The sequence below is a fragment of the Oncorhynchus gorbuscha genome, unplaced genomic scaffold, assembly GCF_021184085.1.
Source record: "Oncorhynchus gorbuscha isolate QuinsamMale2020 ecotype Even-year unplaced genomic scaffold, OgorEven_v1.0 Un_scaffold_1734, whole genome shotgun sequence".
Taxonomy (NCBI): Eukaryota; Metazoa; Chordata; class Actinopteri; order Salmoniformes; family Salmonidae; genus Oncorhynchus; species Oncorhynchus gorbuscha.
The window spans coordinates 82448-97500 of NW_025746427.1; the positions used below are offsets into that span (position 1 = coordinate 82448).

The 15053-nt window shown below is 47.6% G+C and overlaps 1 protein-coding gene across 1 annotated transcript in view; it reads left to right on the forward strand.

The window, feature by feature from the left end:
• Window positions 1-15053, forward strand: part of lrrk1 (leucine-rich repeat kinase 1) — a gene marked incomplete at its 3' end in the record, with an annotated part of 70637 nt that overhangs the window by 38767 nt on the left and 16817 nt on the right. The window contains 2 exon segments of the mRNA XM_046338116.1: window positions 4994-5106; window positions 6477-6547. Of these exon segments, the coding sequence (XP_046194072.1) occupies window positions 4994-5106; window positions 6477-6547 (184 nt within the window).

Here is a 15053-nt window from a genome sequence, read left to right on the forward strand (position 1 = left end):
TTGTTGGTGATGTGTCCTCTTCATGACTGTCTTGATGTGCTCAGGCCATGTTAGTTTGTTGGTGATGTGTCCTCTTCATGACTGTCTTGATGTGCTCAGGCCATGTTACTGTCTTGTGTTGGTGATGTGTCCTCTTCATGACTGTCTTGATGTGCTCAGGCCATGTTAGTGTGTTGGTGATGTGTCCTCTTCATGACTGTCTTGATGTGCTCAGGCCATGTTAGTTTGTTGGTGATGTGTCCTCTTCATGACTGTCTTGATGTGCTCGGGCCATGTTAGTTTGTTGGTGATGTGTCCTCTTCATGACTATCTTGATGTGCTCGGGCCATGTTAGTTTGTTGTTGATGTGGACACCAAGGGACATGACGCTCTCAACCTGCTCCACTACAGCCCCTTCGATGAGAATGGGGGCGTGATCGGTCCTCTTTTTCCTGTAGTCCACAATCATCTCCTTTGCATCGATCACGTTGAGGAAGAGGTTGTTGTCCTGGCACCACACGGCTAGGTCTCTGACCTCCTCCCTATAGGCTGTCTCGTCGGTGATCAGGCCTACCACTGTTGTTGTCCTGGCACCACATGGCTAGGTCTCTGACCTCCTCCCTATAGGCTGTCTCGTCGGTGATCAGGCCTACCACTGTTGTTGTCCTGGCACCACATGGCTAGGTCTCTGACCTCCTCCCTATAGGCTGTCTCGTCGGTGATCAGGCCTACCACTGTTGTTGTCCTGGCACCACATGGCTAGGTCTCTGACCTCCTCCCTATAGGCTGTCTCGTCGGTGATCAGTCCTACCACTGCAGTCATGAGTGAACAGGGAGTACAGGAGGGGATCCAGGTGCAGAGGGAGGTGTTTAGTCTCAGGGTTCTTAGCTTATTGATGAGCTTTGAGGACACTATGGTGTTGAACGCTGAGGTGTAGTCAATGAATAGCATTCTCACATAGGTGTTCCTTTTGTCCAGGTGGGAAAGGGCAGTGTGAAATGCAATAGAGATTGCATCGTCTGTGGATCTGTTGGGGCGGTATGCAAATTGGAGTGGGTCTCGGGTTTCTGGGATAAAGGGGTTGATGTTTCTTTTTTTTAATTTGACCTTTATTTAACCAGGTGGCCAGTTGAGAATAAGTTCTCATTTACTTCTCCGACCTGGACAAGATAAAGCAAAGCAGTGCGAAAAAAACAACAACACAGAGTTACACATAAACAAATGTACAGTCAATAACACAATAGAATGTGAGCCATGACCAGCCTTTCAAAGCACTTCAGGTCTACAGACGTGAGTCCTACGGGTCGGTAGTGTCGTGTCTTTGGCATTATTAAATTGAAGACTGTTATTTTATCAAATCAATTCTCTGTAATTATTAATATGTGATTAAGCTACTCATGTAAATGTAATTAACTAGCAAGTCGGGCACCAAGGAAAATTTTCAGATTACAAATGTATATATACATTTTTAGATATTTTAATATCTGATCAATTGCTCTTCTAATGAATGAATTATTCTTTACCTCATTAGTCTCATTCCAAACGTCGTAAATTGTTCTGTACGAACCCAGCCTTCACTATGAATCATCCATGCATCAATTGTCTTAATCATTTATTTACTAACTAACTAAATAATCACAGAAATGCACAAACAAACAAACAAATAAACAGTAGATGGTTATAAGGAAATGATAGGGAATGTTCCCTAGTGGGCTAAACCGATATGGCAGCTTGGTTGGTTAAGGGAAGTGGGTGTGGACTGAGAAGGCCGGGAAAGACCAGAGTCACAACACAGTTGATAATTATTATAATTGAAATGCTAATCCTTTGCACATGAACGCTTAATCATTCGGGAATAGTTGCAATCAATATATATATTTACTCTGTGTGTCGTCGGGATCTCTGTTGGAATCGTCCATTAAACAGTTTAAAATCACATCACATAATTTCACAAATAGTTTCGTATTTTTTCATATTTTTATTTTATTTTGTACAATTTTACCCCCCCCTTTTCTCCCCAATTTCGTGGTATCCAATTGTTTTAGTAGCTACTATCTTGTCTCATCGCTACAACTCCCGTATGGGCTCGGGAGAGACGAAGGTCGAAAGTCATGCGTCCTCCGATACACAACCCAACAAGCACTGCTTCTTAACACAGCGCGCATCCAACCCGGAAGCCAGCCGCACTAATGTGTCAGAGGAAACACTGTGCATCTGGCAACCTTGGTTAGCGCACACTGTGCCTGACCCGCCACGGGAGTGGCTGGTGCGCGATGAGACAAGGATATCCCTACCGGCCAAACCCTCCCTAACTCGGTCGACGCTAGGCCAATTGTGCATCGCCCCACGGACCTCCCGGTCGCGGCCGGTTGCGACAGAGTCTGGGCACGAACCCAGAGTCTCTGGTAGCACTGCGCCACCCGGGAGGCCATAACGGAGACTCTTGTATTAACAGAGTTATGGTAATGTGGCTGTATTGTCTCTCATGAGGTCACAAACATTAAACAAAATGGACCGGTCGTAGCTGGATTATCCACCGACCGTTTACACATTCACCAAAACAGGGATATTGTTCAGTTCTCAAGTTCTGTGCGGTAAAAGAAGTTCCTTTGTTCTACTGTGAACACACTCTCTATATACCGCATGGCTGGGGGGGAAGAGTCTCCTCATGGAATTTACGACCTGAGATAAGAGCCTGGGTGTAGGGGGAAGAGAGAGGTGGTGAGAGAGAGGGGGATGGTACTCGCTATACCCAAAGAGGGCCACGTCATGACAGTAGTCATTTAGGCAGGTTACCTTTGTGTTTTGGGGCACAGGGACTATGGTGGTTTGCTTAAAACATGTTGGCATTACAGAGGGAGAGGTTGAAAAGGTTGAAAATGTCAGTGAAGACACTTGCCAGTTGGTCAGTGCATGCTTGCAGTACACGTCCTGGTGATCCATCTGGCCCTGCGGCCTTGTGAATGTTGACCTGTTTAAAGGGCTTACTCAAATCTGCTGCAGAGAGCGTGATCACACAGTCTTCCATAACATCTGGTGCTCTCGTGCATGTTTCAGTGTTATTTGCCTCGAAGTGAGCATAGAAGTAGGTTAGCTCGTCTGGTAGGCTTATGTCACTGGGTAGCTCTTGGCTGTGCTTCCCTTTGTAGTCTGTAATAGTTTGCAAGTCCTGCCACATCCGACGAGCGTCAGAGCCGGTGGAGTACGATACGATCTTAGTCCTGTATTGACGCTTTGCCTCTTTGATGGTTCGTCGGAGGGCATAGTGGGATTTCTTATGAGCTTAGAGTCCCTCCCCTTGAAAGCGGCAGCTCTAGCCTTTAGCTCAGTGCGGATGTTGCAGGGAATCCATGGCTTCTGGTTGGGATATGTATGTATGGTCACTGTGGGGACGACGTCATCGATGCACTTATTGATGAAGCCATTGACTGATGTGGTGTACTCCTCAATGCCATCGGAGGAATCGCTGAACATATTCCAGTCTGTGATAGCAAAACAGACCTGTATCTTAGTATCTGCTTCATCTGACCACTTTTTATTGATCGAGTCACTGGTGCTTCCTGCTTTAATTTTTGCTTGTAAGCAGGAATCGGGAGGATAGAATTATGGTCAGATTTCCCAAATGGAGGGCGAAGGAGAGCTTTGTATGTATGCATCTATGTGTGTGTGGACTAAACGTGGTCCAGAGTGTTTTTTGTTGTTGTTCTTTCCCTCTAGTTGCATATTTAACATGCTGATAGAAATTTGTTAAGACTGATTTAAGTTTCCCTGCATTAAAGTCCCCGGGCTAATAGGACCGCCGCCTCTGGATGAGCGTTTTCCTGTTTGCTTATGGCGGAATACAGCTCATTTAGTACAGTCTTAGTGTGTTAGTCTGTGGCGGTATTTAGACAGCTACGAAAAATACAAAAATATATATTGTACACCAGCTATTTACAAGAATACATAGTCCGCCGCCCCTGGTCTTACCAGACGCCGTTGTTCTATGCTGCCGATACAGCGTATAACCAGCCAGCTGTATGTTGATAATGTTGTCGTTCAGCCACGACTCCGTGAAGCATAAGATATTACAGTTTTGAATGTCCCATAGGTAGTTTAATCTTCCGCATAGGTCATCGATTTATTCTCCAAAGATTGCACGTTTGCTAGCAGAATGGAAGGAAGTGGGGGTTTATTCGATGGCCTACTAATTCTCAGAAGGCAGCCCGCCCTCCTTTTTCTCCGCCTTCTCTTCACGCAAATGACGGGGCTCTGGGCCTGTTCCCGGGAAAGCAGTGTGTCATTCACGTCAGGTTGGACTTGTTAAAGGAGAAAGAGGATTCTGATAGTGTGGTGAGTCATCACAGTCCTGATGTCTACAAGTTATTTTCGGTCATAAGAGATGGTAGCGGCAACATTATGTACAAAATAAGTTTAAAAAGTTACAAACAATTCAAAGAAACTAACAAAAAAACACAATTGGTTAGGGATACGTAAAACGTCAACCTTGTTCTCAGGGTTAGTACGATGAATCACGGTACGCTTCATTAGGTTTTAAAGATATTAGCGTAACAGTAATAATGAATGGAAATGGATGTTAAGTTTAATTTAGGTTCCTGAATTCCGAGGAGAACCATGGAATGTTACATTTACCTCAGGAATGCGTTGGGCTTTTATGAAGCAATTTTCCAAATATTTGTGAAGGAATGAGTAATGCAAGATTGTTGATTATAGTGGCATTTGCGGTGTTTCATTGGAATATAATAGAGGAAGAGAAACAGAAGAGTGAGCGAGTGAAGAGAGAGAGTGACGCCAACGGTAGACAGGGAAACGGGGACACTAGAATGAAGTTGTGAATTAGGTTGTCATGTGAATTAAGTTGTCATGACCACAGGCCATGCTTTGGTGACACTGTCTCTTTCTCTCTCTTTCCCCTCTCCCCTTTCTCTCCCTATCTTTCTCTCCCTCCCCCTCTCCCCTTTCTCTCCCTATCTTTCTCTCCCTCCCCTCTCTCCCGCTCATTCTCTTCATCAGGCCCTGGTCTCTCTCAGACTGTGTAGGAATCAGATCTCCACTCTCCCGGCACCCAACAAGTGGAAATGCTCTCTGCTCAGAACCCTTGACCTCTCCAGGAACCATCTGGGCAAGTAGGTGAAAGGTCATACATCTTACCACTCACACTTAGGCCACGTCCAGAAACAACTACTAGCCCCTAGAAACTTGTGTAGATCTAAAGGTGCTAGATACTGAGTTCTGCCTGTGGCTATGGAACCCTGACCTGTTCACCAGACGTGCTACCTGTCCCAGACCTGCTGTTTTCAACTCTCTAGAGACAGCAGGAGTGGTAGAGATACTATCAATGATCGGCTATGAAAAGCCAACTGACATTTACTCCTGAGGTGCTGACCTGTTGCACCCTCGACAACTACTGTGATTATTATTATTTGACCCTGCTGGTCATTTATGAACATTTGAACATCTTGGCCATGTTCTGTTATAATCTCCACCCGGCACAGCCAGAAGAGGACTGGTCACCCCTCATAGCCTGGTTCCTCTCTTGGTTTCTTCCTAGGTTTTGGCCTTTCTAGGGAGTTTTGCTAGCCACCATGCTTCTACACCTGCATTGCTTGCTGTTTGGGGTTTTAGGCTGCGTTTCTGTATAGCACTTTGTGACATCAGCTGATGTAAGAAGGGCTTTATAAATACATTTGATTTGATTTAATTCGATTGATTTGATGGGATAGGAGTTGTTTCTGGATGGGTTCTAAGTGTCTAGGGGCTAGGAGTTGTTTCTGGATGGGGTTTAAGTGTCTAGAGCCTAGTAGTTGTTTCTGGACACGGCCTTAACCTCTTACTTTTAATATTTTCCACTCACTTCAAGGCCTAGTTCCATTTTTAACCCTCTCTTCCTCCTTACCCTAGTCCATAACGTTTTGGTGTTAGCAACGTTGGGTACTATGGATTAATGAAGGTAATATGGTAGAGGTAGGACTTGGGGGAAGGGGCAGGACTTGGGGAAGGGGCAGGACTTGGGGGAAGGGGTAGGACTTGGGGGAAGGGGCAGGACTTGGGGGAAGGGGCAGGACTTGGGGGAAGGGGCAGGACTTGGGGGAAGGGGCAGGACTTGGGGGAAGGGGTAGGACTTGGGGGAAGGGGTAGGACTTGGGGAAGGGGCAGGACTTGGGGAAAGGGGTAGGACTTGGGGAAAGGGGTAGGACTTGGGGGAAGGGGTAGGACTTGGGGGAAGGGGCAGGACTTGGGGGAAGGGGTAGGACTTGGGGGAAGGGGCAAACTACTGTAATGGTACCTGGGACTGTATGCATCAAGCGTCTCAGAGTAGGACTCCGATCTAGGATCAGGTCCCACCCTATCTTTATTCAGGCCCCTAATCTTATTCATTATAATCTCAAAGGAAAAACTGATCCTAGATGAGCACTTTTCAGCTGACATGGTAAACAATAAAAACTACAACCAAGAATGCATGAATGTGATGGAAGTTGGAACTATTTTGTTTCAGGACTGAGGAGGGACCCAAAACCAGGAAGCTGGCCTTCCTGACCACATGGCACCGGAGAGACCCGGACCCAGGTACTGGTTCCAGACTCATGTGGACTGGCGCTGTTGACTGTAGTGTTACTTTAGTGGTCTGGACTTTTAAACTTGACATGACTGGACTGAACCATAGTGGTCTGTAGTGAACTGGACTTAAACTGGACTAGACCAATCTGTCGTGATTTGTAATGAACTGTAGTGAACTGGACTTAAACTGGACTAGACCAATCTGTCGTGATTTGTAATGAACTGTAGTGAACTGGACTTAAACTGGACTAGACCAATCTGTCGTGATTTGTAATGAACTGTAGTGAACTGGACTTAAACTGGACTAGACCAATCTGTCGTGATTTGTAATGAACTGTAGTGAACTGGACTGAACCGATCTGTCGTGGTCTGTAACAGGACTGGAGTGTAACTGGATCTGTGGCAGTCTGTACTGGGACTGTGGCAGTCTGTACTGGGACTGTGGCAGTCTGTACTGGGACTGTGGCAGTCTGTACTGGGACTGTGGCAGTCTGTACATGGACTGTGGCAGTCTGTACATGGACTGTGGCAGTCTGTACATGGACTGTGGCAGTCTGTACATGGACTGTGGCAGTCTGTACATGGACTGTGGCAGTCTGTACTGGGACTGTGGCAGTCTGTACTGGGACTGTGGCAGTCTGTACTGGGACTGTGGCAGTCTGTACATGGACTGTGGCAGTCTGTACTGGGACTGTGGCAGTCTGTACTGGGACTGTGGTAGAATAATTACTTTGTTGGTTGTCTGGTCAGACTCTCAGTCTGCCAGTTGTGGCATGGACAGAGTTTAATAAACAGCCTATAGGAGCAGTGATGCTGGTCACATTTGGGTCCAAAGCCCTTGCTCATGTGGTTTGGAAACCCCTCTATTGCCTCTCATTGCGGTCACCTGGACCACACAGTGTTAACCCAGTCGTGCTCTCTCTCTTTTCTCTCTCTCCCTCCATATATATTTTCTCTCTCCCTCCATATCTCTCTTCTCTCTCTCTCTCTCTCTCTCTCTCCATATCTCTCACTTCTCTCTCTCTCCATATCTCTCACTTCTCTCTCTCTCCATATCTCTCTTCTCTCTCTCTCTCCATATCTCTCTCTCTCTCCATATCTCTCTTCTCTCTCTCTCTCCATTTCTCTCTCTCTCTCCATATCTCTCTTCTCTCTCTCTCCATATCTCTCTTTTCTCTCCCTCCATATCTCTTTTCTCTCCCTCCATATCTCTCTTTTCTCCCTTTCTCTCCCTCATATCTCTCTCTTTTCTCTCTCTCCATATCTCTCTTTTCTCTCTCTCCATATCTCTCTTTTCTCCCTTTCTCTCCCTCATATCTCTCTCTTTTCTCTCTCTCTCTCCATATCTCTCTTCTCTCTCTCTCTCTCTCCATATCTCTCTTCTCTCTCTCCATATCTCTCTTCTCTCTCTCCATATCTCTCTTCTCTCTCTCCATATCTCTTTTCTCTCTCTCCATATCTCTCTTTTCTCTCTCTCCATATCTCTCTTTTCTCCCTTTCTCTCCCTCATATCTCTCTCTTTTCTCTCTCTCCATATCTCTCTTCTCTCTCTCCATATCTCTCTTTTCTCCCTTTCTCTCCCTCCATATCTCTCTTTTCTCCCTTTCTCTCCCTCATATCTCTCTCTTTTCTCTCTCTCTCTCCATATCTTTCTCTTTTCTCTCACTCTCTCCCTCCATATCTCTCTTTTCTCTCTCTCCATATCTCTCTTCTCTCTCTCTCTCCATATCTCTCTTCTCTCTCTCTCTCCATATCTCTCTCTTTTCTCTCTCTCTCCATATCTTCTCTTTTCTCTCACTCTCTCCCTCCATATCTCTCTTTTCTCTCTCTCCATCTCTCTTCTCTCTCTCCATATCTCTCTTTTCTCTCTCTCCATATCTCTCTTCTCTCTCTCTCCATATCTCTCTTCTCTCTCCCTCCATATCTCTCTTCTCTCTCCCTCCATATCTCTTTTCTCTCTCTCCATATCTCTCTTTTCTCCCTTTCTCTCCCTCATATCTCTCTTTTTTTCTCTCTCTCTCTCCATATCTTTCTTTTCTCTCACTCTCTCCCTCCATATCTCTCTTTTTCTCTCTCTCTCCATATCTCTCTTCTCTCTCTCTCTCTCCATATCTCTCTTCTCTCTCTCTCTCCATATCTCTCTCTTTTCTCTCTCTCTCCATATCTTCCTCTTTTCTCTCACTCTCTCCCTCCATATCTCTCTTTTCTCTCTCTCCATCTCTCTTCTCTCTCTCCATATCTCTCTTTTCTCTCTCTCCATATCTCTCTTCTCTCTCTCTCCATATCTCTCTTCTCTCTCCCTCCATATCTCTCTTCTCTCTCCCTCCATATCTCTTTTCTCTCCCTCCATATCTCTCTTTTCTCCCTTTCTCTCCCTCATATCTCTCTATTTTCTCTCTCTCTCTCCATATCTTTCTCTTTTCTCTCACTCTCTCCCTCCATATCTCTCTTTTCTCTCTCACTCTCTCCCTCCATATCTCTCTTTTCTCTCTCACTCTCTCCCTCCATATCTCTCTTTTCTCTCTCACTCTCTCCCTCCATATCTCTCTTTTCTCTCTCTCCCTCCATATCTCTCTTTTCTCTCTCTCCCTCCATATCGCTCTCTTCTCTCTCTCCTCCCATCTCTTTTTCTCTCCCCCCCATCTCTCTTTTCTCTCCCCCCATCTCTCTTTTCTCTCCCTCCATATCTCTCTTTTCTCTCTCTCCCTCCATATCTCTCTCTTTTCTCTCTCTCTCTCCATATCTCTCTCACTCTCTCCCTCCATATCTCTCTTCTCTCTCTCTCTTCTCTCTCTCTCTCCATATCTCTCTCACTCTCTCCCTCCATATCTCTCTTCTCTGTCTCCATCTCTCTCTCAATTCAATTCAAGGGCTTTATTGGCATGGGAAACATGTGTTAACATTGCCAAAGCAAGTGAGGTAGACAACATACAAAGTGAATATATAAGGTGAAAAACAACAAAAATGAACAGGAAACATTACACATACAGAAGTTTCAAAACAGTAAAGACATTACAAATGTCATGATATATATATATATATATATATATATATATATATATATATATATATATATATATATATATATATATATATACATTACATTACATTTACATTTAAGTCATTTAGCAGACGCTCTTATCCAGAGCGACTTACAAATTGGTGCATTCACCTTATGACATCCAGTGGAACAGTCACTTTACAATAGTGCATCTAAATCTTAAAGGGGCGGGGGGAGGGAATACTTATCCTATCCTAGGTATTCCTTAAAGAGGTGGGGTTTCAGGTGTCTCCGGAAGGTGGTGATTGACTCCGCTATCCTGGCGTCGTGAGGGAGTTTGTTCCACCATTGGGGGCCAGAGCAGCGAACAGCTTTGACTGGGCTGAGCGGGAGCTGTACTTCCTCAGTGGTAGGGAGGCGAGCAGGCCAGAGGTGGATGAACGCAGTGCCCTTGTTTGGGTGTAGGGCCTGATCAGAGCCTGGAGGTACTGAGGTGCCGTTCCCCTCACAGCTCCGTAGGCAAGCACCATGGTCTTGTAGCGGATGCGAGCTTCAACTGGAAGCCAGTGGAGAGAACGGAGGAGCGGGGTGACGTGAGAGAACTTGGGAAGGTTGAACACCAGACGGGCTGCGGCGTTCTGGATGAGTTGAAGGGGTTTAATGGCACAGGCAGGGAGCCCAGCCAACAGCGAGTTGCAGTAATCCAGACGGGAGATGACAAGTGCCTGGATTAGGACCTGCGCCGCTTCCTGTGTGAGGCAGGGTCGTACTCTGCGGATGTTGTAGAGCATGAACCTACAGGAACGGGCCACCGCCTTGATGTTGGTTGAGAACGACAGGGTGTTGTCCAGGATCACACCAAGGTTCTTAGCACTCTGGGAGGAGGACACAATGGAGTTGTCAACCGTGATGGCGAGATCATGGAACGGGCAGTCCTTACCCGGGAGGAAGAGCAGCTCCGTCTTGCCGAGGTTCAGCTTGAGGTGGTGATCCGTCATCCACACTGATATGTCTGCCAGACATGCAGAGATGCGATTCGCCACAGAAGATTAGTTGTGTGTCGTCTGCATAGCAATGATAGGAGAGACCATGTGAGGTTATGACAGAGCCAAGTGACTTGGTGTATAGCGAGAATAGGAGAGGGCCTAGCACAGAGCCCTGGGGGACACCAGTGGTGAGAGCGCGTGGTGAGGAGACAGATTCTCGCCACGCCACCTGGTAGGAGCGACCTGTCAGGTAGGACGCAATCCAAGCGTGGGCCGCGCCGGAGATGCCCAACTCGGAGAGGGTGGAGAGGAGGATCTGATGGTTCACAGTATCGAAGGCAGCCGATAGATCTAGAAGGATGAGAGCAGAGGAGAGAGAGTTAGCTTTAGCAGTGTGGAGCGCCTCCGTGATACAGAGGAGAGCAGTCTCAGTTGAATGACTAGACTTGAAACCTGACTGATTTGGATCAAGAAGGTCATTCAGAGAGAGATAGCGGGAGAGCTGGCCAAGGACGGCACGTTCAAGAATTTTGGAGAGAAAAGAAAGAAGGGATACTGGTCTGTAATTGTTGACATCGGAGGGATCGAGTGTAGGTTTTTTCAGAAGGGGTGCAACTCTCGCTCTCTTGAAGACGGAAGGGACGTAGCCAGCGGTCAGTGATGAGTTGATGAGCGAGGTGAGGTAAGGGAGAAGGTCTCCGGAAATGGTCTGGAGAAGAGGGGAGGGGATAGGGTCAAGCGGGCAGGTTGTTGGGCGGCCGGCCGTCACAAGATGCGAGATTTCATCTGGAGAGAGAGGGGAGAAAGAGGTCAGAGCACAGGGTAGGGCAGTGTGAGCAGAACCAGCAGTGTCGTTTGACTTAGCAAACGAGGATCGGATGTCGTCGACCTTCTTTTCAAAATGGTTGACGAAGTCGTCTGCAGAGAGGGGAGGAGGGGGGGAGGATTCAGGAGGGGGAGGAGAAGGTGGCAAAGAGCTTCCTAGGGTTAGAGGCAGATGCTTGGAATTTAGCGTGGTAGAAAGTGGCTTTCTCTCCCTCATATCTCTCTCTTTTCTCTCTCTCTCCATATCTTTCTCTTTTCTCTCACTCTCTCTCTCCATATCTCTTTTCTCTCCCTCCATATCTCTTTTCTCTCCCTCCATCTCTTTTCTCTCCCTCCATATCTCTCTTTTCTCCCTTTCTCTCCCTCATATCTCTCTATTTTCTCTCTCTCTCTCCATATCTTTCTCTTTTCTCTCACTCTCTCCCTCCATATCTCTCTTTTCTCTCTCACTCTCTCCCTCCATATCTCTCTTTTCTCTCTCACTCTCTCCCTCCATATCTCTCTTTTCTCTCTCACTCTCTCCCTCCATATCTCTCTTTTCTCTCTCCCCCTCCATATCTCTTTTCTCTCTCTCCCTCCATATCTCTCTTTTCTCTCTCTCCCTCCATATCGCTCTCTTCTCTCTCTCCCTCCATCTCTCTTTTCTCTCCCCCCATCTCTCTTTTCTCTTTCCCTCCATATCTCTCTCTTTTCTCTCTCTCTCTCCATATCTCTCTCACTCTCTCCCTCCATATCTCTCTTCTCTCTCTCTCTCTTCTCTCTCTCTCTCCATATCTCTCTCACTCTCTCCCTCCATATCTCTCTTCTCTCTCTCCATCTCTCTCTCAATTCAATTCAAGGGCTTTATTGGCATGGGAAACATGTGTTAACATTGCCAAAGCAAGTGAGGTAGACAACATACAAAGTGAATATATAAGGTGAAAAACAACAAAAATTAACAGTAAACATTACACATACAGAAGTTTCAAAACAGTAAAGACATTACAAATGTCATGTTATATATATATATATATATATATATATATATATATATATATATATACATTACATTTACATTTAAGTCATTTAGCAGACGCTCTTATCCAGAGCGACTTACAAATTGGTGCATTCACCTTATGACATCCAGTGGAACAGTCACTTTACAATAGTGCATCTAAATCTTAAAGGGGCGGGGGGGGAGGGAATACTTATCCTATCCTAGGTATTCCTTAAAGAGGTGGGGTTTCAGGTGTCTCCGGAAGGTGGTGATTGACTCCGCTGTCCTGGCGTTGTGAGGCAGTTTGTTCCACCATTGGGGGGCCAGAGCAGCGAACAGCTTTGACTGGGCTGAGCGGGAGCTGTACTTCCTCAGTGGTAGGGAGGCGAGCAGGCCAGAGGTGGATGAACGCAGTGCCCTTGTTTGGGTGTAGGGCCTGATCAGAGCCTGGAGGTACTGAGGTGCCGTTCCCCTCACAGCTCCGTAGGCAAGCACCATGGTCTTGTAGCGGATGCGAGCTTCAACTGGAAGCCAGTGGAGAGAACGGAGGAGCGGGGTGACGTGAGAGAACTTGGGAAGGTTGAACACCAGACGGGCTGCGGCGTTCTGGATGAGTTGAAGGGGTTTAATGGCACAGGCAGGGAGCCCAGCCAACAGCGAGTTGCAGTAATCCAGACGGGAGATGACAAGTGCCTGGATTAGGACCTGCGCCGCTTCCTGTGTGAGGCAGGGTCGTACTCTGCGGATGTTGTAGAGCATGAACCTACAGGAACGGGCCACCGCCTTGATGTTGGTTGAGAACGACAGGGTGTTGTCCAGGATCACGCCAAGGTTCTTAGCGCTCTGGGAGGAGGACACAATGGAGTTGTCAACCGTGATGGCGAGATCATGGAACGGGCAGTCCTTACCCGGGAGGAAGAGCAGCTCCGTCTTGCCGAGGTTCAGCTTGAGGTGGTGATCCGTCATCCACACTGATATGTCTGCCAGACATGCAGAGATGCGATTCGCCACCTGGTCACAGAAGATTAGTTGTGTGTCGTCTGCATAGCAATGATAGGAGAGACCATGTGAGGTTATGACAGAGCCAAGTGACTTGGTGTATAGCGAGAATAGGAGAGGGCCTAGCACAGAGCCCTGGGGGACACCAGTGGTGAGAGCGCGTGGTGAGGAGACAGATTCTCGCCACGCCACCTGGTAGGAGCGACCTGTCAGGTAGGACGCAATCCAAGCGTGGGCCGCGCCGGAGATGCCCAACTCGGAGAGGGTGGAGAGGAGGATCTGATGGTTCACAGTATCGAAGGCAGCCGATAGATCTAGAAGGATGAGAGCAGAGGAGAGAGAGTTAGCTTTAGCAGTGCGGAGCGCCTCCGTGATACAGAGGAGAGCAGTCTCAGTTGAATGACTAGTCTTGAAACCTGACTGATTTGGATCAAGAAGGTCATTCAGAGAGAGATAGCGGGAGAGCTGGCCAAGGACGGCACGTTCAAGAGTTTTGGAGAGAAAAGAAAGAAGGGATACTGGTCTGTAATTGTTGACATCGGAGGGATCGAGTGTAGGTTTTTTCAGAAGGGGTGCAACTCTTGCTCTCTTGAAGACGGAAGGGACGTAGCCAGCGGTCAGTGATGAGTTGATGAGCGAGGTGAGGTAAGGGAGAAGGTCTCCGGAAATGGTCTGGAGAAGAGGGGAGGGGATAGGGTCAAGCGGGCAGGTTGTTGGGCGAGAGAGAGAGAGGGGAGAAAGAGGTCAGAGCACAGGGTAGGGCAGTGTGAGCAGAACCAGCGGTGTCGTTTGACTTAGCAAACGAGGATCGGATGTCGTCGACCTTCTTTTCAAAATGGTTGACGAAGTCGTCTGCAGAGAGGGAGGAGGGGGGGGAGGAGGATTCAGGAGGGAGGAGAAGGTGGCAAAGAGCTTCCTAGGGTTAGAGGCAGATGCTTGGAATTTAGCGTGGTAGAAAGTGGCTTTAGCAGCAGAGACAGAGGAGGAAAATGTAGAGAGGAGGGAGTGAAAGGATGCCAGGTCCGCAGGGAGGCGAGTTTTCCTCCATTTCCGCTCGGCTGCCCGGAGGCCTGTTCTGTGAGCTCGCAATGAGTCATCGAGCCACGGAGCGGGAGGGGAGGACCGAGCCGGCCTGGAGGATAGGGGAGATAGAGAGTCAAAGGATGCAGAGAGGGAGGAGAGGAGGTTTGAGGAGGCAGAATCAGGAGATAGGTTGGAGAAGGTTTGAGCGGAGGGAAGAGATGATAGGATGGAAGAGGAGAGAGTAGCGGGGGAGAGAGAGCGAAGGTTGGGACGGCGCGATACCATCCGAGTAGGGGCAGTGTGGGAGGTGTTGGATGAGAGCGAGAGGGAAAAGGATACAAGGTAGTGGTCGGAGACTTGGAGGGAGTTGCAATGAGGTTAGTGGAAGAACAGCATCTAGTAAAGATGAGGTCGAGCGTATTGCCTGCCTTGTGAGTAGGGGGAAGGTGAGAGGGTGAGGTCAAAAGAGGAGAGGAGTGGAAAGAAGGAGGCAGAGAGGAGTCAAAGGTAGACGTGGGGAGGTTAAAGTCGCCCAGAACTGTGAGAGGTGAGCCGTCCTCAGGAAAGGAGCTTATCAAGGCATCAAGCTCATTGATGAACTCTCCGAGGGAACCTGGAGGGCGATAAATGATAAGGATGTTAAGCTTGAAAGGGCTGGTAACTGTGACAGCATGGAATTCAAAGGAGGCGATAGACAGATGTGTA